Here is a 26122-nt window from a genome sequence, read left to right as displayed (position 1 = left end):
GTCCCTTATCACCTGGGACAGGGACATTGCTCTAGAGAAGAATTGGAGGACAGAAACCCAAATCTTTGTCCAAGCCATTCCCACCATCGCCAGCACCCAGTCCCCGCTGCCGCGACTGCCTTTTGTGGTTGTTCCTTCTTGATAAGCTTGTTACTGGAAGCATAGTGTACAGGAGAAGCCAACCTAATCATGATTCACAGTGAATCTTCCAGCATGAACTTCCCCATACCCCATCTGGATTGACAAATTCCACCCTGTTGGGATTCAGGGCGAGGAGGCCAGCCCTGTGACCCCCATCCCACACCCCTCAGCCCTCAAAGCCCGCTTTTCCCCCAGGAGAAGGTGAGCTTCGCCCTGTGCTCGGGGCCTCGGCTGGAGGCTGCCCTGGCCTCCAAGGACAGGGAGATCCTGCGGCTGCTGAAGGACGCACAGCACCTCCGCAACTCTCTGCAGGAGCTGGAAGAGGCCTCCGCCAACCAGATCGCGGACCTGGAACAGCAGCTCACAGCCAAGTCCGAGGCCATAGAGGCAGGTCTTGGGGGGAGACGGGCAGGCACCCCCTGCAAAAGGGTAGCCTCCATGCCTGGGGCCAAGTTCACCCTCTTTATTTTACTTCCAGAAGCTAGAAGAAAAGCTGCAGGCACAGTCGGACTATGAGGAGATTAAAACGGAGTTGAGGTACTGTGCAGGGCGGGACTGGGGGCCAAGTGCTCACCTCCCTCCTTCCCCCCTGCCATGCTGGCTCCTGTCTCCCCCACGTGGACACCAGGCATGTCAAAGCTTGGCCACCCTGGATCTTTTCCCTTGTGACCACCTTGACTGGGCGTGGTAACCAGGGGTTGACAGCTAGATAAGCACAGGCCACCAGTGTGGGGGTCAGCTGCTGCAGCCGTCTCCAGAAACACCCCAGCCTGCTGACAAGCCTGCTGCTTCAGACCTGTGGTCACAACAGGTCAACAACATACACTTGCCCCTTGGCAGCCCCAGGGGTGGGTTCCAGGGTCACGTAAGGTACCTTATATAAACCATATAAAACGGCATAGTGTTTGCTTAGAAGCTGCACACATCCTCATGTAAACTTTAGATCACTTCTAGATTTCTCAGGATACCTAATACGATGCTGACTCAGCACTTCACTGGCGTGGATTCAGTGGAAATTTTAAGTTTTGGTTTTCAGAACTTTCTGGAATTCTTTTTTAATTAATTTTTTTTTCAATTTTTTTTTTTTTTTTTTTTTTTTTTAAACAGTGCTGGAGATTGAGCCTGGGCCTTGCACATGCTAGGCAAGCACTCTACCACTGAGCGGTTTTACCAACTCAAATATTTTCTGTCCTTGGTTGATTGGAGCCATGATGCAGAGCCCACAGACACAGAGGGCCTTGTGGGTCCCTGGGTGGGGTGGGGTGGGTGTGGCTCTCCATCAGAGACAGTGAGCCTCTTGCAAGGCCTTGCCTACAGCCCAGGGGCCTGGCTGACTCAGGCCTCTGCACTTTCTCCTGCAGCATCCTGAAAGCCATGAAGCTGGCCTCCAGCACCTGCGGCCTCCCGCAGGTAAATGTCCCTGCCGTGCCTCGGTCTTCAAGGGAGGCTACCCCTGGGGCCTCCAGCCAACATGCCCTCTCAGCCCTGCTTCCTGTCTCTTCAGGGCATGGCCAAGCCTGATGACTCGTTGCTCATAGCAAAGGAGGCCTTCTTCCCAGCACAGAAGTTCCTTCTGGAGAAGCCCAGTCTTCTGACCAGCCCTGGTAGGGGAGCAGCAATGCTGTTGGGCTGAGACGGTGTGGGGGCTGCAGGGTCTGTGGCCTTCCTTGAGCTGAGGACCACTACTTTTCTCAAAGCACTAGAGCAAGGTTGCAAGGGTGGGTGTGTGGACTGAGCACGTGCTGTATGCCTGCTCAGCAGTGTGTCCATCCACATCCAGGCCACATCTAGGGTTGCACAGCTCATTCCCAAGCCCCTAAGAGGTTCACCCACTCCTGAGTCTTGTTGAGCAGCAGGGACTTTAACGAAGAACTCAGACCAACCCTAGGCATGGCCTATAGTCATTGCTTGTCCCCCAAAAGCGCTTTCTCCTCTCATATGGCTCTGCAACCTTTTAGTCTTGTGACCTGCTTAAGACTCTGCTGCCTGTTTCCTCGTCTGTAGAATGGGGGCAATGCCGAGGTCTCCCTCGTGTGTGCTTTGGGGTTGGATGAGGTAGACCCAGGAGAGCACCTAGGATGAGGCAGGCCCCCAGCTGGTGCCAGGGAAGGAGCCACCCACAGGCCCAGGCCGTGGGAACAAGGTGGCAGGTCCACAGAGAGCGCTGGGTGATGCTCAATGGCAGGACCAGGCTCCCAGCCCTGGCCTTGGGGATTGGGGACCAGGGACCCCAGCGGTGACGCCACTGCTGCTGGATGCCTGCAGCGCTTCTGCCTGCCCTCCCACCTCAGCGCCCTGAGTGCTGCTGCCCTTTCCTCTCCCGGCTCTGCTGCCTGCCCCCGCTCTTCCTGCGCGTCGTGTCCCTGCTTCCCTCCCCGCCTCTCTCTGCCCGGCTCCTTTGCTCCCTGTCGCCCTCCCCGTCACCGTCTCTGGCCTGTCCCTCTTGGCATTCTAGAGGAGGACCCTCCCGAGGACGACTCCATCAAGGACCCTCTGGGCACGGAGCCATCCTACCACTCCCCTCAACAGCTGCCACCTCCACCGGGGCCTGAAGATCCTCTGTCCCCCAGCCCTGGGCAGCCCCTGCTGGGCCCCAGCCTGGGTACTGATGGCCCACGGACTTTCTCGCTGTCCCCGTTCCCCAGCCTGGCCCCAGGGGAGAGGCTGGCCGGGGACACGTTGCTGTCCAAGCACATGATGCCCCCAGCCGCCTTCAAGGGAGAGGCGGGCAGCCTGCTGGTGTTCCCTCCAGGCTTCTATAGCACGAAGCCCCCCACAGCCCCAGCCACCCCGGCCCCTGGCCCTGAGCCCCCCGGGGCCCCCGAGCCTGCGGACGGCGGGGGCAGCGCAGCAGGGGCCGGGGCAGAGGAGGAGCAGCTGGACACGGCAGAGATAGCCTTCCAGGTGAAGGAGCAGCTGCTCAAGCACAACATCGGGCAGCGGGTGTTCGGCCACTACGTGCTGGGGCTGTCGCAGGGCTCCGTCAGCGAGATCCTGGCTCGGCCCAAGCCCTGGCGCAAGCTCACAGTGAAGGGCAAGGAGCCCTTCCTCAAGATGAGGCAGTTCCTGTCAGACGAGCAGAACGTGCTGGCCCTGAGGACCATCCAGGTGCGGCAGCGAGGTGAGCGCGGCCTGTGGCCCACGTGGCACGGCCAGGCCTGGGGTCGGGGCTGGAGGCTGACCTCTCTACCTCCCTGCTGCGTGACCCAAAGCCGGCGACTGCCTCTCTGGGCCTTGGTTTACTCCTCTGTTAAAACAGAAAACATGTCCTCACTCTCTCCTTCCCAGGGCCTGTCCAGGTGGGTACCCCTTGGGCCCCTCTGACCCTCAGCTTACCCATCTGTGAGGTGGCCTGGGTGGACACTGGGTTTAGGTTCATCGATGTGCAGGGTCCTGGCTCTGGTCTCACAGACACCGGGTTTGGATACTGGCTCAGCCACATCCACTGGCTGACTCAGCTCACCTCTGCTGCCCTGTGCCTCGGTTTCCCCACCTGTCAGCCTCCTGGGAAGTCCCGGGGATGACAGGGGCATACAGCACTGACCACTGACCTGGCACCTAGTGACTGCTGCGGAGCCATCAGCTGAGGCGGTTGTCACCGCTGTCGTCATCGCAGTCTTTATTCATCATTACCTCCAGCCAGAGCACGCAGACCAAGCAGCAGGCTGCCACCCTCAGGGACAGCCGACCCTACTCCGCTGGCTTTACTCTCCTGCGGATCCCACCACAGCTGCCTTTTTGCCCCCCCAGGCAGCATCACCCCAAGAATCCGCACACCTGAGACAGGCTCGGACGACGCCATCAAGAGCATCCTGGAGCAGGCCAAGAAGGAGATCGAGTCCCAGAAGGGGGGTAGGTACACTCTCGGCCATGGCCGAGGCCTCCAGGGCTGCTCCAAGCAGCAGGGTAGGCTTCGTCTGCCTCCCCAGATGGCCTCCCAGTAGGTCAGAACCTCCAGAGGCCAGAGGGATCTCTCTAGAGCATATACAGGGTCACGTCACTGCTCAGATCTCACGTAGCTCCCTGCTGCCCTGGAGGTAATCCAGCCCCTCAGCAAGACTCCAAGGCCTGCAGTCCTCAGACTCCTCCTGGGCCACTCTGCTCTCATGGTGGTCACTGCCGTGCCCTTCTTCCTGCTGCTCCCTCTACCTCTACTGCTGTCCTTGTCTGGACACTTTTCACCTGGCCAACTCCTGCTTATACCTCATGACTCAGCTCGGAAGTCACCTCCTCCAGGGAGCCCCCCACTCCATCCAGGTGGATTGGATGCTGCCCCTTTCTTGACATTGCCCACCCCCATTATCTATAATGCTTGGTACAAAGGAACTAGCCTAGCCACAGATCCTGGCTCTGCTGTTGATTGACCATGTGACCTTGGGCAAGTTACTTAGCCTCTCTGAGCCTCCATCTTCCTCTCTGAACGTGTATGAGGATCACATGGGATCAGGCCTGGAGGCCTGTGGCTAGCACGTGGTGCTCCAACAGGTCTATTATCATGCCTCTCACTGCAGTTCTGTGCTGCTGGTGTGGCTATACCTCCCACTGGTCTGGGGGCTTCATGCAACCAGGAATGAGTCTGCACCCCCCACCCCACCCCCGCTTTCTCCTGGAGCTCTCAGTACAGTGTGGCACATGGCCACTTGAGCCAGTCTTGCTGTCCACCCCACTTTGCAGGGTCAGCTGCCCCCTAGTGGCTCCTCAGAGCAGGTGTCCCAAGCGCCTGCGGCTGAGAGCGTTTTCCAAGACCTGCCTCCTCCCGGTGGAGAAACAAGGAAGAGGGGCTTGACCTGGGACCCCTGCACTGCTCCACCCTGAGACCCCCTGAGCCCTGCACTGCTCTGTGCACTGTGCTTTCTTCCTGGTCTGCTCCAGGAGGACGAGATGCGAGGCAGAAGCGAGTAGTAAACGCTCATCACACTCCTCCTGTGCTCTAAAAGCGGGTTGCGGATCTGGGTGAGACTTGATAGTGGGTGACAAGAACCATGGGAAGCAAGCTGGCGATGGACTGGGTGCAGCTCAGCAGTGGAGCACTTGCTATAGGCACCAGGCACTGGGGAAGTGTAAAAGGCAGCGTCACAGCAGAGGAAAAGGTTTGCCCTAGTGGGCCAGCCAGGGGTTTTACATTCAATTCCCAAGGTCACCACCACGCCCCTGACCGTGCAAGTGCTAGGCAGAGAGCACACCAGCCTTAGTCCCCTGAGGAAACAAATATGGCTGCCTGCCAGCTCAGGAGCTCTGCCTCAGGGAACTGAAGGAAAGTCCAGAATGGAGGCAGAGATTTACATACAAGCTATTCCTCTATGCTTGTTTACAACAGTGGCAAACTGGAAACAACCTAAGTGTCCAGCAGCAGGGGATCCAGGAGTAAGGCAGATAATATCCCATCAGTGGCATATGCACCCGTTAAAGATAGAAGATTTTTTTTCTGTGGTACTGGGTGTTGAACCCAGGGGCTCTCTACCACTGAGCTACACTCCCTGCCCTTTTTATGTTTTATTTTGAGACAGGGTCTCACTAAGTTGCCCAGGCTGGCCTTGAACTTGGGATTCTCAGCCTCCAGAATCACTTGGAAGAACTTTTTTTTTTTAATAATTTTTTAGTTGTCAATAGACATTTATTTTATTTTGTTTATATACAATGCTGAGAATTGAACCCAGTGTATTAGGCAAGCCACTGAGCCCCAGCCCTGGGAAGAACTTTTTTTTCTTTTCTTTTTTTTTTTTTTTTGTAGTTGTAGATGGACAGCATGTCTTTATTTTATTTGTTTATTTTTATGTGGTGCTAATGATTGAACCCAGTGCCTCACACATACAGGGCAAGCGCTCTGCCATTGAGCTACAGCCCCAGCCCAAGAACTTTTAGGAATAGGAAATCATTCAAGTTGATACTCACTGGAGATAAACCAGGCACCTGTCTGCTATGCTCCTACGGTGCGTGCAGCATGGAAAACAGGCTCAAAGAAATATAAGAGCGTATCTGGTGTCACAGCCTCTGGGAGAGAAAGCAGGGGGCTTTATTTTCTCCTTAGGCTCTGCATTCTTTTTGTGCTTTCTTGTGCTCTCCACAGAGGTGCTTATGACCTTTCCTATTGTTGACCTTTTTTAAAATTGAGGTAAAAATCACATAATAGAAAACAAATTTTAAAGTGTATAATTCAGTGACATATAGTATATTTGTGGTGCTACGCATGTGATCATCTCCACTGAATCTCACTTATCACCCCAAAGGACAGCCCACGCCCATGAGTCAGTGGCTCACACCCCACCTGTGGGCCCTCTGCAGCCCAGGTCTACGTTCTGCACCGTGGATCTGCCCATCCCAGACACTTCATGTAAATTAAACACCCAACGGGTGGCCCTTTGTGCCTGGCTTCTCTCACTTCACATCATTCCTTCAAGGTTTTTCCAGGTTGGATAATGGATCCGTGCTGTGCTGGAGAATATCCCAAGTTTAAGGCCAGCTTAGGCAACATAGCAAGACTCTATCTCAAAATAAAAAAATAAAAGTGGGGCTGGGGTTGTGGCTCAGTGGTGGAGTGCTTGCCTAGCATGTGTGAGGCACTGGGTTCCATCCTCAGCACCACATAAAAATAAATAAATAAGTAAGTAAAGGTATTGTGCTGATCTACAACTGAAAATGTTTAAAATAAATAAAAGGGGCTAGGGATGTAGCTCAGCAACTCAGTAGTGGAGCACCGCTGGGTTCAGCTCCCAGTACTGCATAAATAAATAAATAAATACGAACGTACATAAAGGTATGTTATACTGCGTCATCTTCATCTTCTGAGACTTGCTATTTTTACCCAATACTGTGTTATTAAGAGTCATGCATGGGCCAGGTGGTGACCCAGGCTGTAATCCTTACTGCTCAGGAGGCTGAGGCAGGAGGATTGCAGTATAGGCAAGTTAGCAAGACTGTCTCAAAATAAAGTAAGAGGGTTGGGCAGGTAGCTCAGGAACAGCACTTTCCTGGCCTGTTCCAGGCCCTGGGAACAATCCCCAGCACCACCAAAAAAATAAAAAGTAAAAGATTCACACATGTTTTTACAGGGTGGGCGCCTTTATCGCTGCTGCATGGTGTGACCATGCCATTATTTATTTTCCATTCTTCAGTCCAGGGGCATTTGGGTTTGCTATAGAATACCAAAGAAACATGTGCCACGGAGTCTTCCTGGTCTTTGAACATGTGCATAGTTGGATCATAGCATATGTGAAAGACAGGTTTTTTTTGTGTTACGTTATCCTTGTGGGCACTTTCTCCACATATGCTAAAATCTGTCACCCTTGACTTTTGTTTGTTTTGTGGTGCTGGGAGAAACCTACCACTCAGCCACATCCCAGCTGTCAACCTGATTTTTTTTTTTTTTTTTTGTAGTTGTCAATGGACCTTTATTTTACTTATTTATATGTGGTGCTTAGAATAAAACCCAGAACCTCACATGCTAGGCAAGCACTGTACCACGGAGCCACAGCCCTGGCCCTGTCAACCTGATTTTTAATGGCTGCCTGATAGCCTGCCACACAGGTGGACCATACCTTAACTAATCCCCAGCTGCTGAGCAGAGGGTGGCTCCATGTGTTTATGGTATGAATTCTGACGCTCTAAACATCCTGCCTTCAAACGGAGCCCTGATGATGGGCCCTGAGCTGCCCTGCCCTCTTCCCCGCAGGCGAACCCAAGACTTCGGCAGCCCCATTGAGCATCACCAACGGCACAGCCTCCACCAGCACCTCAGAAGACGCCATCAAGAACATCCTGGAGCAAGCTCGCCGTGAGATGCAGGCCCAGCAGCAGGCCCTGCTGGAAATGGAGGCCGGGCCGCGGGGCCGCGCGGTGCCCCCATCTCCCCCAGAGCGGCCTTCGCTGGCAGCTGTGAGCCAGAACGGGGCCCCGGCCTATGTCAAGCAGGAAGACGGCACTGGAGGTGGAAGCGGGGGGACCAGCAGCAGTGCCACACAGACGTCCCTCACAGTCCTGTCTCCCGCGGCCTTCGTGCAGAGCATCATCCGGAAGGTCAAGTCGGAGATTGGCGATGCTGGCTACTTCGATCACCACTGGGCCTCCGACCGCGGCCTGCTCAGCCGCCCCTACGCCTCTGTCTCGCCCTCACTGTCCTCCTCCTCCAGCTACTCTGGCCAACCCAATGGGCGGGCCTGGCCCCGTGGAGACGAGGCCCCCGCTGCCCCTGAGGACGAGGCAGCTGGGGGCGAGGATGAGTCCCCCAGGGTCAGCGAACTGAAGGCAGAAGGGGGTGCACCCGAGGTGGGCAGTGGCGGGCGGCTGGCCTACTACCCAGCCTATGTGCCACGCACCCTGAAGCCCACCGTGCCGCCCCTGACACCCGAGCAGTACGAGCTGTACATGTACCGTGAGGTGGACACGCTGGAGCTGACGCGCCAGGTCAAGGAGAAGCTGGCCAAGAATGGGATCTGCCAGAGGATCTTTGGGGAGAAGGTGAAGGCAGTGGGCTCTGGAAGGCCCTGGGGCCCAGGAGGGAGAGCCTCTCAGGCCTCAGCCCCAGGCCCTGGTCCACAAGGTGGCCTGAGAGGCAGGAGTCCAGCCCCAGCAGAATCTCACACGCCCACACGTCTAGCCCTGTGTCCAGGACCCGGCTGTCCCTGGGCTCACTGAAGGAGGGCCGTGGCACCGCTGTGGCAGTCCTGTGGTCGCTGAAACAGTCGACTCTTCCCAGGCCACCAGAATCCACTCCCCTCCCCTCCCCTAAGGCCCTCTGCACCTCCTGTGGCCCAGTCGGTGAAGGGCTAAGGCTCAGACAGTCAGGGTCTCCAGGGTCCTGGTTGATGTGTCCGTGCAGTGCCAGCAAGCTCAAAGGAGGGAGAAGTGACCTAAGAGGGAGGCACAGGAAGGCCTGGGGTGGGGAGGAGGCCAGGATTGGATTTTCACACAGTTTTCTCAGGAAAGTGGGGGGCACCGCGCAGGCACCCAACAGGCCCCTGGAGATGCACCCAAGGCCTTGGGGACAGCCCAGGATGGCGGTGTCCAGGGCCTGCTGACCTACCCTGCCTGCCTCGCCCACCACAGGTGCTGGGCCTGTCACAGGGCAGCGTGAGTGATATGCTGTCCCGGCCGAAGCCATGGAGCAAGCTAACACAGAAGGGGCGGGAGCCCTTCATCCGCATGCAGCTGTGGCTCTCAGACCAGCTGGGCCAGGCTGTGGGCCAGCAGCCCAGTGCCTCCCAAGGTGAGTGTAGGCCCTCTTGGGGCGCTGCTGGCCCCAAGGCGGCAGGGCCGCCACACTAACCTCTGCGCCCCACCCCGACTGCACCCTGAGACTACATGTGCTTCTGGCGGCCTCCCTGTCCCTCATCTTCCCCCCAGAACCGTGCTCCTCCACCCATGTGAGGCTCCAAGCCTGTCTATCTTACCCCTCTAGGGGGTGCGGGGTGCCCAGCGCTGGAACAGGCAGAGAATATTTCACCTGCCACACCCCACCTTCCCCTCTGAGTCCGGAATGGCTGTTGACCTCGGCTCTTCCTGGAAGACCCAGCGCGCAGCCTCAGGGTCCTCAGCACAGGGTCTCGGCCCCTCCCCCGCTCCCTCATGATGGCGTGCAGGGGAGAGTCCGAGCCTTGCGGGGCAGGAAAGCGAGGCTGAGAGTTGCCCCAAGTCAGCCCAGGAGTGCGGAGCGAGCTCCCTCCTGCCCTGATGGCCAGAGGGCTGGTCTGCTGGGCCAGGGTCAGTGGCCCACCCAGGACCTGCACTGGGATGAGGGCACGTGGCTATAGGATGAGACAGCCGCCCTGCCCACTGAGCTCAGCCTCAGTCTCCCCGCCTGTAAGTGGGGACCAGTAGACAGGACGAGACCTTGGCTTAGGTTCCTCTCCACAGGAATGCAGACTAGAAACAGAATGTCACGTGCCAAGAGCCCAAGTTCCAGGTGACTGTGCTTACTTCAGCTGGGAAGGCCCGCAGGACAGGAGCACACCAGTCGTCCTGAAGCCACAGCCCCTGAGCACACGGAGGCAGCCCCACACTGGGCAGGCCCGGGCAGGAGGAGGCAGGGAGGAAGGGTTTGGGCAGAACTGTTGCTTTTTCACGTTTTGCAAACAAGAAGGGAGGGCTGGGGCTGTCACTCAGTGATAGAGAGCCTCCCTGGCACACACGAGTCCCGGCCTCCATCCAGCACCAACACAAACTAGCCTCCGCATGTCCGCGGGTGCCAGGGACATCTTCTCATCACGGTATCACCATGTGCGCGTGTGGTGCTGAATGGAACCCGAGGCTCGACCTGCTGCGTAGGTGCTCCCAAGCCACGTCCCCAGCCCTGTGTTACCTACGGTTGCTGCAGGGCTCCCCCGGTTCCATTCGGCTGTTCTCTGGTGATCCATCTTGCGGATCACTGCCCACTTCCTTCTGTTGTGGTTTAACCCTTCGCTGGACCCTCCTAATGTACAGAAGAGCCAGGCAGAGCCGTGAGCTCCTGCACACTCCACCAGGCAGCCCAACCACAAGAGCCGCGTGCGCACTTTCTGTTCATTTAGGAGTTCAATGGCTCACCCCTCACACCTGAGCAAGTGCTGTTGTCCCCAGGGATGCCAAAGTGCAGAGGTGCCAAGTCCCACATGTGAAATGCTGACGTGTTCCCATACACCCTTGTACAGCCTCTCGTGTGCCTGAAATCATCCCTAGGTGACTTGCAGTACCTGATACAATGCAGTAAATATGGAATTGTAGTATTTAGGGACTCGTGACAAAGTCTGTACTTGCTCAGTATAGACACAACTTTTTTTTGCGGGGGGGGGGTAACCAGGGATTGAACTCAGGGGCACTCAACCACTGAGTCACATCCCCAGCCCTATTCTGTATTTTATTTAGAAACAGGGTCTCACTGAGCTGCTTAGCACCTCGCCTGCTGCTGAGGCTGGCTTTGAACTCAAGATCCTCCTGCCTCAGCCTCCTGAGCCTGAGGCATGCACCACCACATCAGGCGGTTAGACACAACATTTTTAAAAAATATTTTTGATCAGTATTGGTTGAATCCACGGATGCCAAACCCAAGGATATTAGAAGCCAACTGTATTTCCAAAAAAATAGAGAAATGAAACTTTACACTGGGCATCAGTGGCACATAATCAGTGGCCTGTAATCACAGTGTCTGGGGAGGCTGAGGCAGGAGGATCAGGCCAACCTTGGGAACTTAGCAAGATTTTGTCTCAAATGAAATTTTAAAAGGTCTGTGGATATAGCTCAGTGGCAAAGCACCTCCAGGTTCAGTCCCTGGTACTGAGAGGGAAAAAATGAAACTTTACCATGATTCATGGTACATAACTGACTATCCATAATTGAGTTTCTCCACTTGTTCCTATTATATCATTTATATGTATATGTAAATGTGTCATATGTGAGTGTGTAATATAAGTATAAATTTTAAACCACACACGCGCGCGCGCACACACGCGCGCACACACACACACACACACTTCCCCTTTCCAGGATTAAGTTCAGCGCACTTGTATTTAGTTGTCATGTTCTGTCATCTGGACAGTTCTGCCTCTTTCTTTGGCAGTGTGACATTGCTAAAGGCTAGAGGCGAGGCACCTTGTGACCATCTGAGTTTGGGTGTCTCCTGGCTGTTAGGTCGAGGCCCCGTGCATAGCGTGAGTCTCCCAGAAGTGACGCTGCGTCCCTCGCGGTGTGCCAGGTGGAGACACAGTGGCTGCTGCCTCTGGAAACTTGGTTTCGGGGTGTCCCTAGAACCTCGCCTCTGTGGTTCTTCTCCCTTTGTACTTAATACTGTGGGGAGATGCTGGGACACCTGGTGAGCATCCTACGGAGGCCCCCTTGGGACACGGTTGGTTGGTGGCAAAATGGATTATTGCCAAGCTCGAGCCTGCCCAGGCTGTGTGTGTGCATGCCAGATGACAGTGACTGCCTCTGTCTCTTTGTGGCCCACAGCCAGCCCTCCCGAGCTGCGGTCCTCACCATCACCACCCCCAAGCCCCACAGAGCCTGAGAAGAGCTCCCAGGAGTCCTTGAGCCTGTCGCTGGAGAGCAGCAAGGAGAACCAGCAGCCGGACGGCCGCTCTGGCTCCTCACTAGGTGGAAAGATGCACACAGGCAGCCAGGCCGCCGGAGGCATCCAGGAGATTGTGGCCATGTCCCCAGAGCTGGACACTTACTCCATCACCAAGAGGGTCAAGGAGGTCCTCACAGACAACAACCTAGGTACGGGTGGCTGGAACCAGGGTTGCTGCCCCCTGCCCTGGGTGGCCTCAAGAAGAAGTGTCCACGGTGAGAACCTAGGGTCTTGGGCCAGCTGGAGGTACTGCCAGCCCTGGGCATGCAGGACCCCACTCCAGGCCTCTCAACTGACCTGTGTCCCTGCAGCAGGTGAAGGCAGGTCTAAACCACCTGGAATTCTTAGCCCGCACTCCAGAAAACTTTTTTCTGGGGGTTCAAAGAACCAAGTCGCCGTGAGACTCTAGCATGGTCCTCATCCAGGGCCAAAACTTGCGATCTGGGGCACAAGACAGGGACATCTGTTCTAGGGATCTTTCCTTTCCTGGATCACACACTCTTCTGAGTCTTAGATGCACATTATACACTCCCCCTCCCCGAGGAATATCTGTAAACCCCAAGTTTTCACTACATTTCCTGTTGTGAAAATAGGTCTTATTCATCGCTTTAAAATGCCAAATGGTACATTTATTAAAATAAGTTAAAAAGTAAACACTCGGGCACAGTGGCACACGCATAGAATCCCAGCAGCTCAGGAGGCTGAGGCAGGAGGATTACAAGTTCAAAGCCAGCCTCAGCAATTTAGCAAGGTGCTAAGCAACTTAGACCCTGTCTCTAAATAAAATATAAAAAGGACTGGGGAGCCAAATAAATAGATAAAGTAAAGGTATTGTGTCCATCCACAACTAAAAAATTTTTTTTTTCAGAAGGTGGGAGCTGGAGATGTGGCTCAGTGGTTAAGCACCCCCAGGTTCCTCCCTAGTACTGGGAAAAAAACTAAATAAGTAAGAGCCACAGGTGGTGTGCAGAGGTGGATTGTGAGCCTGGCATGCACAGGCCATGGGTTCAGAGCTCAGCACCTCGCACAGGAAAGTCAGCCAGTGTGCACCTTTATGCTGAATCCCAGGGGTGGGGTTGCTGGATCAGAGGATGATCCCCCATCAGCGTCACTGGGTGAGGGGCCTCAGGTCTCAGGCTTCCCTCCTGAGTGAGTGGAGACAGCTTGGCTTGCCTGTGGCTCTGGCCTATTCCTGCCTCTCCTGGAAGCAGGTCTCTGCCCAGCCTCCAGTAACAGGCTCCCTTCCTCCCCTGTCCCCAGGGCAGCGGCTGTTTGGAGAGAGCATCCTGGGCCTGACCCAGGGTTCTGTGTCTGACCTGCTGTCCCGGCCCAAACCCTGGCACAAGCTGAGCCTGAAGGGGAGGGAGCCCTTTGTCCGCATGCAGCTATGGCTCAGTGACCCCCACAACGTGGACAAGCTGAGGGACATGAAGAAGCTGGAGAAGAAAGGTAAGAGCTGGGCAGGGGCGGGCCCAGGGGGGCTGGCCTGTCTTCCTTTGGAGCCTGCCTGGCTGCACCCAGATAAGCCCAGGCTCAGCCTGGGGGGAGCTGACATGAAACGTACAGTCCAAAGGACAGCACAGTGGGCGCGCCTGAGCATCTGCCTCTCCTGGGAAACCCTGCCCGGGCTCCTGGCGCCCTCACGGCAGCTGCTCCAGGGCACTCGCCAGCCCCGGCAGCCTTCCCCAGCACTCCCGGCCCTGCCTCCGCTCCCTGTGCTGCCCCTTGCGCAGACGGAACCCACCCAGCAAAAAAGAAGAGTAGACCAGAGTCTCCAGTCCCCTTAGAGGGCACACCACAGTGACCTGAAGGCCTCCCACCAGGCCCCACGGTTAAAGATCCCACCGCTTCCCGTAGCGCCCAGCTGAGCTGAGCTGAGCTGATCTGAGCGGGCCTTGGGGACATTCCAGATGCGAACGACAGCAGTGCCCTTTTCGTTGGGTTGGGTTTGATTTGGTTTGGCTTGGTTTGGTTTTTTTTGCATTTTGACAACTGGGGTTCCAGGTGCACCCGGCAGTAAGGGGGTTCATTTAGACTGCTCTGAAACTCAGTGAGGCCTCACAACTTCCTGTGTGTGAGGCATCCTGCTAAGCCTTCTGCTCAGGTGACCTGACTTTAGAAACCAGTGCGACTGGGGTCCGACCTACTCAGGCCAGCATCTCCACAGAGAGGTGGGGAGGAGGTGGACAAATCAGGATAAGTCGAAGGACACCAGGTGGCAGGTCCCAGAGTTCACAGCTCAAAGGGCTCTGAGCAGGGCTGGCTGATCACTGCTGTCCCTGGGGGCTGACAGCCGTGGCAGTGGCCCCTCAGCCTCCCTCCCCCCCCACCCCGGCCCAGCCTACCTGAAACGCCGTTACGGCCTCATCAGCACTGGCTCGGACAGTGAGTCTCCAGCCACACGCTCCGAGTGCCCCAGCCCCTGCCTGCAGCCCCAGGACCTGAGCCTCCTTCAGATCAAGAAGCCCCGCGTGGTGCTGGCACCCGAGGAGAAGGAGGCGCTGAGGAAGGCTTACCAGCTAGAGCCCTACCCCTCCCAGCAGACCATCGAGCTGCTGTCCTTCCAGCTCAACCTGAAGACCAACACCGTCATCAACTGGTTCCACAACTACAGGTGGGAACCTGGGCAGGCGGGTGGGGCAGACCCCTCCCAATGCCAGGGCCTCTGTGGGCCGGGGAGATCATGACCCAGATGTGCCCGAGTAGAGCCCAACTCTGTCCCTCCAACTGCAGGACCCTGGGCATTCACTTGCCTCCCCTCAGCCTCAGTCTTCTGACCTATACAAAAGGGACAGTAGCAACATCCACGCCACAGCATTGTCCCGAGACTGACCCAGCGTGCTTATGTGACATACCTGGAGCATAGTTAGTGGTAGACATGTATTGATGTCGTTGCTCTCACTGCCATTATTATTCTACCCATCTTGCTCTGCGTCCGCCCCCAAGAAGGCACGAGGAACAGGACTTGCGGCCCAGGCCTGAGACGCTCTTGCAACCACTGGACTCGGGTCCTTCCGCTCCTGAGGCTGAAGGAAGTCCCCTGGTCCCTTCTTGGGGCCACCTGCTTGGGGTCCTTGGGATGGAGCTTCCTCTTCTGCAGTCACTTCTCTCCACGACCCTTCACACTCACCAGCCCCTGCTCTTGGGAGTCACTGACCTCTAGGAGACGGGACTTTTGGGGGGTCATTCCCAAGCTGGCTCCACAGAGACTGCAGAGGTTCTTCCTGAGCCCGGGAAGAGACCCTGGGAGCAGGCTCATGGCAGGATTGCGGGGGCCCCTAAGCAAAAAGCATCATCAGTGCCCGTGTGGTGCCAGAGAGAGTCCACTCATCCATTCCACAGGTGGAGAGGTCTCATCTCCCCAGGGAAGAAGGAGAAAAAGGAGATGGGGAGGGGCATTCAATCTCAGCCTGGACTTCGGCATCACACAGACCTGGGCTGTGTGGCCTTGGCAAGTCACTTTACCTCTCTGAGTCTTGTCCTGATTTTACAGATGAGGAACCTACTACCTATCCCACGATACTTAATTATGGTCAAATGAAATAACTTTGGGTAGAAATATTTTAAATATTGTGTATTATCTGACTCAGACCAGAGCCTGCCAAGTAATGAATGAGATAGGTCCTTACAGACTTCTCCCACTCCTTCCTTCCCTAAGTGATGTGGGAACATCTTCTCCCCTCTGATTCCCATGGGACTGAGCACCCATCACTGCCCAGCATGACCAGGATTAGAAACAGGGTCAAAGCCATCCTGCCCTCAGGAGCTTATGACCATGAACCCAATCACTTTACTACAACCCAATAAATGCTGTAGGAAAAGGAGGAATCAAGGACATAGGGAAAGGGAATTCTTCCTGGGAAATACTTTACAAGAAGAAGTAATTGAACTGGGTTCTGAAGGAAGAATAGGAGTCTGCACCAAGGAACAGATTCTACTCCTAAAAGAAAGAAGTCTCAGAGTTACTGTTGCAGGAGAACAGAGTATTTCATCTGGTAAATGTTTGTTGAGCACCTACTCTGTACCAGGCACTGCAGAGAACTAGACAGAATCCTTGCCCTCAGCATCTTGCAGGCCAGCAGACGCTCACATTAACATATCATAAACTGCAGTGAACTCTGGGAAAGGTATACAACAGGACGTTGAGAAAAATCACAGAGGAGGCCCTGCTTTAGATCTAGGAGTCCCCAGGGCCACTGGTAGGGCCGAAGTGCTGCTCATGCAGACTGAGTCCAGAGTTCAGGGGTCCCCTGTCCAGCCCCAGGCTCACCACCCTCTCTGCCCCAGGTCCCGGATGCGCCGGGAGATGTTGGTGGAGGGAACCCAGGACGAGCCAGACCTTGACCCAAGTGGGGGTCCTGGCGTCCTACCACCTGGCCACTCTCAGCCGGATCCTGCTCTGCAGAGCCCCGACTCAGAAGCTGAGGATCAGAAGCCCACCGTGAAGGAACTGGAGCTTCAGGGGGGCTCTGAGGAGAGCACCATGCCCCTGACTGCCCCCGACAGGGCCCACGTGAGGATCAAGCAGGAGCAGAGTGAGGAGGAGGTGGGCAGCCAGCCCCAGGACCCAGGGGAGCCAGAGGAAGGCCAGCGTCCCCCCAAGGAGGAGCACCCTGACTCTCTGAGTAATGACGGACTCCCCACAGTGGCCCCAGAGCCCCTTCTTTCAGACGGAAACACCTCAGACTGCACCTCACTACATCCCCCCCAGGAGGGTGAGGCTGAGGGGCGGCTTCACTCGGACCCTGTAAGTTTTAAGTCAGCCTCGGAGTCCTCACGCTGCAGCCTGGAGGTGTCACTGAACTCGCCCTCAGCCGCCTCCTCTCCGGGCCTCATGATGTCCGTGTCACCTGTCCCCTCCTCCTCTGCCCCCATCTCCCCATCCCCACCTGGCGCCCTCCATGCCAAAGTGCCGAGTGCCAGCCCCACTGCTGACACAGCTGGGGCCTTGCACCCCAGCACCAAGGTGAACCCCAATCTGCAGCGGCGGCACGAGAAGATGGCCAACTTGAACAGCATCATCTACCGGCTAGAGAGGGCTGCTAACCGGGAGGAGGCCCTGGAGTGGGAATTCTGAAGGCAGGGGTGAGGGGGTGCCCAGCCCCCTTCCTCCTCTCGCTCGCTGTCCCAGATGGGGTGGGGCCAAGGGGGGGCACGCGGCCACCCAAGCGTGGACAGCAGTGTTATGCCATTTACGTTTTTTGTTGTGATCCTATTCCCTGAAGTTGCAAGTGGGCAGGTGGGGCGGATGCCATGGCCTCGTCCTCTTGGCCTCCCTGCAGCAGGGCGCTTAGGAGCCTGCTGTTCTTCCCCACCCTGGCCCCCCTGCAAGAGGCAGGAGCAAAACAGCGCCTCATTTTCTCCTGAGAACTCCAAACTTTTAGAAAAATAAAGAAATATTTATAGACCTCTTTTAGATATTTTAATAAAGGATCCTTTGGAATTTATTCCCAGCCAGTGCTGTTTTGATATTACAGAGAGTTATGAAATCAGGATGCTATCACGACTGTTGCGAAGTATACACGGAAGTCGTGTCGTTTTTTGCCACTAGATGAGATTAAAAGAAGACGATTGTTCAAAGCCATCACTAACACTACAAGACTGACCAGATTCAGATAGCCTTTGACCACGGTTTCCCCACGCCTGTCTGTGAGACCGGCACGTTGCCGTTGCCCGTCCAGAAGCCGTGCTGAAGGGAGAAAGTCCAGAAGACTCTAAAGGAAACCTCAGTGCGGCTGAGGACGTGTTCCCTCCTGGTGGTCTTTTTGCAACCCTGATAACACGGGTTGTCCCGTGCTGTTGTAAATGTCATAGAGATGCGGTCCCTGGCCCAGCATCCTAGACGAGAGGTAGCATGGCACAGAGCAAACTGTCACGCGCCCTAGCTAGAAACCATCTTGCCCGTCTGCAGACAAGATGTGTTTCCAGATCCTTCCAAAGGTTGGGTGTCAGGGCAGGTGCTCAAAGGGTGGTGCTTGCGCCCGAGCGACCCAGTTCCCAGCCTGAATCATGGCACACCCAGCAAGTTTCCCCACGGGGCATTCCAGAGACTGGCCGCCATCTTCCCTCCTGTGCTTTAGAGGGACAGTGCACTCATCCCACTCGCAGTGAAGCCCAGCAACCAGCGCCAAAAAGTGGGCTCATCAAACAAGACCCCTGTGCCCTGATCACCACCTTCTCAAGTTGACCCCCGTGCTTCCCCTGGAGGCCAAGTTCACAACAGCATGTCCACGAACCCCAGTTGCCACGTCCCCCCTTCTTTCCAGCACATGGCCACGGGAGAGCAAAGACAGCCCGCGACTCGGAGGAGCACTTTCTTCAGCGTTTCCTCACGCGTCTGGGAGGGCGCCCCACTGGGAGGTGGCAGCCACCCTGCGCTGCTTAAGCTCTCCTTTTTATTTCTTTACATTTTTCAAACCATGGCAAGGCCGAATTGGGCTACTCCATGGAATGGTGATGAAAAGGTGACCAACCGGAGCCAGTCCAGTGCAGGGGGAGAGATGGCGGGCAGCTGTGCTGGCATTTCGAGACCACAGGCAAAACCCAGCGGCCAGAAAGGGACACACAAAGACCGTCTCAAATCCCAACTCTCGTGCACCCAGCCCAGCTGCAGCCTCCACGCCAGGCAGCGTCAGCACACCCGAAGGAGGGCCTCGTCCTCCGCACCACAGGCTATGCACTGAAGAGTTTTCCACTGTATACATTTTTATCCAGATGAAGGTATTTTTATATTTTGACAATAGGAAACAGTGACCAATTTTCAGAGTACTCCAACCTGGACAAACAGAACATCTTTTAGCCGCCACCGCCCTGCTGCATTAGACACTGGGGAAACACCACTTTTTACTCTCGAAACCAACACGACGTTGAAATCCAGGACTCCAACCTTAAAGGACTCACGTTGGCTTTAGTGTGACAGGATTTGATGAAGCACTTAGTCTAGTCTTTTGAACACAGAAATCCTGTTGTACTTAAAGCTGGCAGACCCGTGAACAGCTTCGTCCATTTCATGTCCTGCAACGGTAAAACAACAACAACAACAAATACACAGAACCCACAAAACTGTTTCTATGAGAGATCGATGAACTTTGTTTAAAATTTTAAAAAAAAAGGAACACATTCTGTAAACGAGTCGCTAAATACAGAATTGTATAATAATTCCGGGTGTCCTGCTTCTTTGTTCTGGAGCTGGGGGAGAACACTGGGGGTCTGGACAGGCCCTCAGAAGTCCTTTGCAAAACTTATTTATTTTTAAAAACTAGTTTTTGAGTTGGGTGCCGATATTAAACTAGGAGGGCATGTCACTTAGAAATCGCGACTACCAGCTCATCCATCTTCCCATCTGTAGACAAGATGTGTGTCCAGATCCTTCGGAAAGCCGGGTGCCAGGGCAGGCTCCCAGAGGTGGTGCTTCAGCAGGGTGACCCCATTTCCCAACCTGAACCACGGCCACACCCAGGAAGCGACCCCTCTGGTGTGGGCACAGGCATTCCTGGGAAGCCGGCAAATGCCAGCTTCTCCTGAGACCCCTGGTATCCGCCACACTGGGCCACCTTCTAAGGTGACAGCAGCCAGCTGAGGAGCGGCCCTCCCTGTAAGGGGCACATGCCTGTGACCCGTCTCCACTTGGGCCCTGTGGCACCCGGGTTGGCGACTGTGCTTTGGCCTCCCCCTGCCCTGAAGGAAGAGGGAAGAGCTTTCCCACACGTGCAGCGGAGAGGAAGCTGGTTTGTTAGACTCTGGGCCCTGGTACCAAGGAGTCAAGGTCATACCTTGCCCCCAGATCAGTGGCCCCAGGCTGTGGCTTCAGACCAGTCAGTTGATAAGTGTTTCCCACTTCAGGGAAGTATAGGGGTGGTTGGTGCCCCCAGCCTCAAACTCTTCCCTGCTGTGTAACCGGGGCCTCAGGTTTCCTCATCAATGAAATGGGTGTATCACCCATTTCAGACCAACCAGACCAACCAGAGGTCATCCTGAGGAATGAGCCCAGAGCATGAGACACGCACAGAATGGGTGCACAGCTGTCACTGGGAGTGGGCAGGTTCCTTCTGTCCACTGATGGGCTACAGAATGGGTTTTGTGTGTGTAAACAGTAGTGTCAAGAGAGCCCTGAAGTGGTACTAAACATGATTCACCCATGAGCCAAAGCCACATGGCACCTTAGATGTGACTAGTGGTTGTCTCCCCACCCCAGCTAGGAGAACTCACTGCGAGCCCAGCAGGTCAGCTCCTCGAGATGCCTGGACACCCCACCACGGGACACGGGGCCGGGAGAACTGGGGGCCAAGACCCATCAGAGCCGTCATGAGGGGTGACGTTTCAGGTGAGCCCAGGCTCTCCTCAGCTGGGGAGCCAGCCTGCCTGGTTTCAGCCCCAGCTGTGCCTCTCAGAGCTGCGCCACCTCAGGCGCATGCCCAAATCCCACACTTCCCCAGCTGCGAGGGGGGTCGGTGACAGTATCGACACCTTCCCACAAAGCTGTTGCAAAGGCTCAAAGTGGTTGTAGAACCTGAACTGCCAGGGAACTGTTTGAATCTTGAGTTCTCAGCTCTTGAGAAACTCGAAGTCAGAAAGCGGGCAGGCACATGGCGTCCTGTAACCCCAGAGACTCAGGAGGCTGAGGCAGGAGGATCACAAGTTCAGGACAGCCTGGGCGACTCAGCCAGCCCAGGCAGAGGGGAGCAGAGAGCCGAGCTAGGGGCAATGTGGCAACTGCTCATTCATCTGCTGAGTATTTACTGAGTGCCTGCTGTGTGCTCAGGGCTTGATGGGGAAATACAAGACCTGAGAGCAGAGGGAGTGAGGCCCAGGAAGCCTTCCTGAGGAGGGAACACCAGCAGGAGATGGGACAGAGGCAAGAAGGGGTGAAGTCCAAAGGAGGCTGGAATGTGGGGGCAAGGGTGTGGGAGCAAGAGAGAAGGGACCGATCAAGAAGTACCTTGGGGCTAGATGGGAAATTCACTTTTCTCCCAAGGGCACTGGGGAGCCATGGAGAGTGAGGCAGGGGTTGCAGTGTGCAGACTTGCACTTCTAGGAAGTTAGGAGGTTCCATCTGCCTGGGAGATGGCAGGCCAGAAGACAGGGGCAGGGTCCACTCCACACAGGCCTCCCTGCCCCTTGCTTGCCCCGCCCCCAGGTCTCCTGGTTTAGCTCCTCCCATTTGCCAGCAGCCACATATCCCAGGTGAGTGAACAGAGCCAACCTGGCCTCAGGGCCCGTGGTCACTAGGTGGGGGGGAGGGTTGGTAGGGGTTTACTCTAAAGGCCTGGCTCCTAAGCCAAGGCACAGGGTTTGTGTTACTATGGAAACTGGGCTGCCTACCCCGTGCTAAAGCCTTCTATGTATGAATGAGCATTGGGGCTGGGGCAGGGTCTGCCCAGAAAGGCAGCCAGGTGACCTTGACCAAGGTGACTCCTTACTCCAGGTCCCATGTTGTCTTTAGTGGCCTGTGTCCTTGGGCCAGGGTGTAGCAGTCAGTTGAAGCACTGGCTTTGAGCTGACCCGCCCTAGGTCTGAGCCTCCACCTCAGCATCCTCGGGCCCTTCAGTGAGCCTGGGTTTGCTCTTCTGTAGACTGGCGCCATCATGAAAGCATCTACTCGCCTGACTGCTATTACTGTACAAGTGACCCCACAGCCTGGTGGCCGAAGACAAGAAACATATGTTCCACAGCCTCTGCAGGTCGGGAATCTGAGACTGGCCTAACTGGCTGGTTCTGGCTGGCAGGACTCTCAGGTTACACTTAAGCCATAGCCAGGGCTGCAGGGACTGAAGGCAGCTCTGGGGCTGCCATCTGCTTCCAAGATGGCGCACGCCCATGGCTGCCAGGCAGTGGTGGGCCCCCGTTCCTCTCCAGCTGGGCCTCCCCACAGGGCAGGTGACTTTCCAGAGCACCAATGCCGAGGCTATGGGGTATTCTGCAACCTAGATTTGGACATCCTGTTATCCTACTCCCAGCATCCTGTTGGCCCCACAGGCCAGCTAAGATTCCACGTGGAGGAGACAGTTCTAGGTGAGGACACCAGGAGACAGGCATCACTGGGGCCACCCTGGAGGCTGCTGCTGAGACTGGTCTTGGAGAACAGGAATGGGTCCTCGTTCCCCTGGTGTTGAATGTTAAACACCAAGAAACACTGAGGCAAGCATAGAAAGCAAGTTTTACTTAAGAGAGGAGAGCACGCCTGTCATCCCAGTGGCTTGGGAGGCTGAGGCAGGAGGATCATGAGTTCAAAGCCAGCCTCAGCAATTTACAGAGGCCCTAAGCAACTCATGAGACCCTGTCTCTAAATAAAACACAAAAAAGGGCTGAGGATGTGACTCAGTGGTTGAGTGTCCCTGGGTTCAATCCCTGGTACCACAAAAAAAAAAAAAAAAAAAAAAAAAAAAAGAGGGACAGAGGTAGAGGTAGACTTCTCTGGAGAGAAGGGGGTCCCAGAGCTGGGTGCATGCAGGAGGGGGTGTGCCTTGCTCTCTTATAGACCCCAGATCCCACATTCTCCTCCTTCTCCATGTCACACCTAAGGGCTGGAGGGAGCTGCACAGGGGTGATTGCTGGTGTTGGGAAATGTGATCCCCAAGGTCAGCTGTCAGCAACCCAGTGACAACCAGCCCTCATCCTCTCTCAACCCCCATCAGTCATTAGCTACAGTGGCAGCCAGGCCTTTCACCCCCTGCCTGGGTTTGTGGAGGAACTCAGATTTCCTGACCCTCATGCCAGGCAGGCTGCAGGCAAATTGCTTTTTGGCCATCTCATTGCCAAATGCATGGGCTCACTTCATGGAGTTATCTCTTAACTCGGTGTCCCCACCATCTTGCACCTTGCACTACCACACCGCCTCACAGGTTCCTGAGAGGAGTAAGCAAGCATTTTGTCAGCCACAGCCTGACACATCTTTCACATGCAGTCTCCTGGGCCCTGCCCAAGCTTCTGGCCAGAATTCCTGGAGCCTGAGCCCAGGAGCCTACGGGTTAAGTGCCCCAGCTGATTCAAATGCAGCCTGAAGGTGGGCGCACAGGTCTGACATCAGGACTCCTGAGAATGGCCTCCCGGTCCATCAGGTCTTCAGCTTAGTGCCCTCAGGTACCTTATTCTCTGTTCCCCAGGACCCTGATTGGCTCAGCCTCTGTCTTGGGACCAACTCTTGCCCAGGCACTTGCAGCCAGGAGGGGGGGAAGAATCATTGCTGGGGGTGCATGACTGGCTTTGGTGCCAGGCCTCTGTGGCCCCTGCCCTGAGGAGCTGTGTCTGGAGGGGACCCCTGCCCCAGGACTACTCTACCCCACGGCGAGCAGGCCACTGTGTCCTGGGCCAGGAAGAGAGGGCATCACAATGGCCCCGGCAACTGGCACACCCAACGAGGTAGCCCAACCATCTGGCAGGAGTGGGCAACCCTTTGGCACCCTCAGAAAGAGAAACTTCCTGGCCACATTTTGACTTTATTTATTGTGGCACTGGAGATTGAGCCCAGGGCTTCACACATGCTCGGCAAGTGCTCCACCACTGAGCTGCATCCTTGCCCTTTCCATTTTGAGACAGTGCCTCGGCCTCCTGAGTCACTGGAATCCAGTGTGAGTCACCCTGCCCGGCTCCCAGTTACTTTTTAGGATGAATGTTACTCCACTGTTCCTCCAGTCCACACTGCGTCTACCCACTCATGCGCTGATGGACACCAGGGCTACTTCCTCTTTGTGGCCGTCTTCAACAGGACAGCGCTGTGAATGCTCTTCAGCCCCTGCTCTCGATTCTTATGGGCATCCACCCAGAAATGGGATTGCTGGTGACTGTTCTTAACTGTTGGAGGAAACACCGGCTGCTTCCATAGAGGCTGCACCATTTCACATCCTACCGACACTCCTTGGCGCCCTTGCCCACACGTACTGTCTTGCTGCCTGGCAGTCCTCCAGACAGATGCAAGGTGGACTCTCGGGGCCCTGGTCTGCACTTCCCTGTTGCTTAGTGACATGGGGCATCTTTCCAGGTTCTCATCGGCCACCTCCGGATCTTTGGAGAAACGTCTGATCAAGCCCTCGCCCACTGGTCAGTAGTTTCACTGTGAGCGTTAATGTCACAGGGTCTTGGACCTCTCTACATATTCTGCACCTTGCTCCCGTAGCCAGATCACAGATGACCTGTGAAGATCTTCTCACAGCCATCTTCACCAGAAAATGCAACATCCGTACCGACCTAGCAGTGTGTTGTTTGAGCACCACGGAAGTGCTTTGTTTCACCTGGGATGCTGAGACTGAGCTGCTGGGCCAGGTGGCAGGCATACTCGCACAGTTTGTGTCAGGTAAGGGCTGAGGGAGTGGCAGGTGGCCTCTGATCTAGCCACAGTGCAGGGACAAAGCCCCACAAGGATGAGATGTCCACTCTTGGAAGAGCAGGGACGGAGGCCCCCAGGAAGGTGAGCAGAGCAGCCTCTACTGCTCCAGGGAGACCCACGCCAGCCCCGTTACCCAGAGCCGCCTGCCCCAGAGGGGCAGCTGCAGTGACTCAGGCTCATCCACTAGGAAGCCTCAGATGACAAATAACAGAGTCCCACTTGTGGCTCTAAACGAGGACATTTATGCCCTCAGATAACAGACGTCTAGAGGAAGGGCAGGTGCCTGGATTCACTGACGCAGCAGCTCAGGGCCATGCCCCAGTGTGTGCCCCGCTCACGTGGGGCGGTTTCTCGAGAGTGGCCTACTTCGCGACTGCAAGGTGACTGCCACACTCCAGACGTCACAAACACTGGCTCCCACCAGGGAGCAGCGCCACTGTCTCTCTCAAGAAGCAGGAAGACCCTTCCGCTCATGGCCTTTCCTTGGCAGCTAAAGTCCAGCCAGTCCTGCAGGTCAAACAGCAGCAGCATAACCAACAGACTGGGACTGTCATTCGGGGGTTGGATGGCCTGCCAGCTCCCCTTGAGGGTCTCACCCTCACCCTAAGTGACTTCTCACAATATTCCTCCTGCCATGTACAGTGTCCCCCCTAGACTTGTGCCCTGAACATCCCCTCCCTGCCCATCAAGAGGAAATCTGGCCCCTCGGCGGATGACGCACTTTTGGGCACTGAGAGACTCTGACCTGCCCCCTGCCCCCACCTTCAGGCAGCTTGGTGGCAGTGAGGGCACCCCGTGACATCCCCCTTGAAGTCGGCTCTCTCTCCCATGCTGTGCCACGCCCTGCGGTGGGCACTGTGGTCACAAATGCCACAGGCAGTGCCCTGACTCAGCCTGTGTGGGGGGCCACTTCCCCAGCCCCACTTGGCTGAGGTCCCTCCAGCAATGGGACAAATGACGGGCACATGCCAGGATGCTCAGTGGCATGATCTCCTGACCTTAGTATTTTTAATTTCTTGAACTCGAGGACTATAAGTGGCTCATCCTGAGTCACATTCTCCTGAGCATGTTTTCCGGGCAGATCCACATTCACATACAGATGGCCGAGGCCCAGCATCGGGCTGGCCCCCTTCTGTGAAGCCCCATCAGCACCACCACAGGGTCACTCATAGGACCTTCCCTCACTCCAGAGCCCTGGCAGCCACCAGGAACTGATCCGTGACAAGACCCAGGTTATGATTCTTCCATTTGCCATGCCCAGCAACTGTCCCTCCCCACCGTCAGGCCCTGTGCTCACAGATGACTTGCAAATCCTCTTCCCTCCCCCTGCCTTCTCTCCCTTCTGCAAAGCAACTTTGTGTTGCATTCTTCCTCCTCATCTTCCTGACGGCACTGCCTTCCACAGGATCCCAGCTATTGGCCTTGGCGAGTACAGTAACCTCTCTGAGCTTCAGTTTCCTCATCTATAAAATGGGGTCAGCATTATCTCTGAGAGATTGTGAGAACGTGCCTGGCAGGACATCAGCCACAAGGAGTCACACACTGGTCACTTCCCTTGAAGGGCCCGCTGTAGGCTCTGCCAGGCACACCTGTTGGGGGGGAAAAAGGACACAACCAGCCAG

At 55.8% G+C, this 26122-nt stretch overlaps 1 protein-coding gene across 14 annotated transcripts in view; it reads left to right on the top strand.

The window, feature by feature from the left end:
- CUX2 (cut like homeobox 2) overlaps positions 1-20795 on the top strand; it is a 232590-nt gene extending 211795 nt beyond the window's left edge. For 11 of the 14 annotated variants that reach the window (XM_079149488.1, XM_079149491.1, XM_079149486.1 and 8 more), the window contains 12 exons: positions 337-528; positions 620-678; positions 1503-1551; positions 1625-1745; positions 2597-3262; positions 3892-3993; positions 7811-8595; positions 9184-9343; positions 12058-12327; positions 13439-13627; positions 14519-14792; positions 16466-20086. In XM_079149488.1, the coding sequence (XP_079005614.1) occupies positions 337-528; positions 620-678; positions 1503-1551; positions 1625-1745; positions 2597-3262; positions 3892-3993; positions 7811-8595; positions 9184-9343; positions 12058-12327; positions 13439-13627; positions 14519-14792; positions 16466-17255 (3657 nt within the window). In that variant the 3' untranslated portion in view covers positions 17256-20086. Of the gene's footprint in view, positions 1-336; positions 529-619; positions 679-1502; positions 1552-1624; positions 1746-2596; positions 3263-3891; positions 3994-7810; positions 8596-9183; positions 9344-12057; positions 12328-13438; positions 13628-14518; positions 14793-16465; positions 20087-20372 lie in introns of those variants that run through there. The other 3 variants (XM_079149489.1, XM_079149487.1, XM_079149484.1) reach the window with 2 other exon arrangements.
- Positions 20796-26122: the final 5327 nt, after the last annotated feature.

The sequence above is a fragment of the Sciurus vulgaris genome, assembly GCF_902686455.1.
Source record: "Sciurus vulgaris genome assembly, chromosome: 8".
NCBI lineage: Eukaryota > Metazoa > Chordata > Mammalia > Rodentia > Sciuridae > Sciurus > Sciurus vulgaris.
The sequence above is the reverse complement of the archived record's forward strand: the minus strand, read 5'-3'. Positions and strand labels throughout refer to the sequence as shown.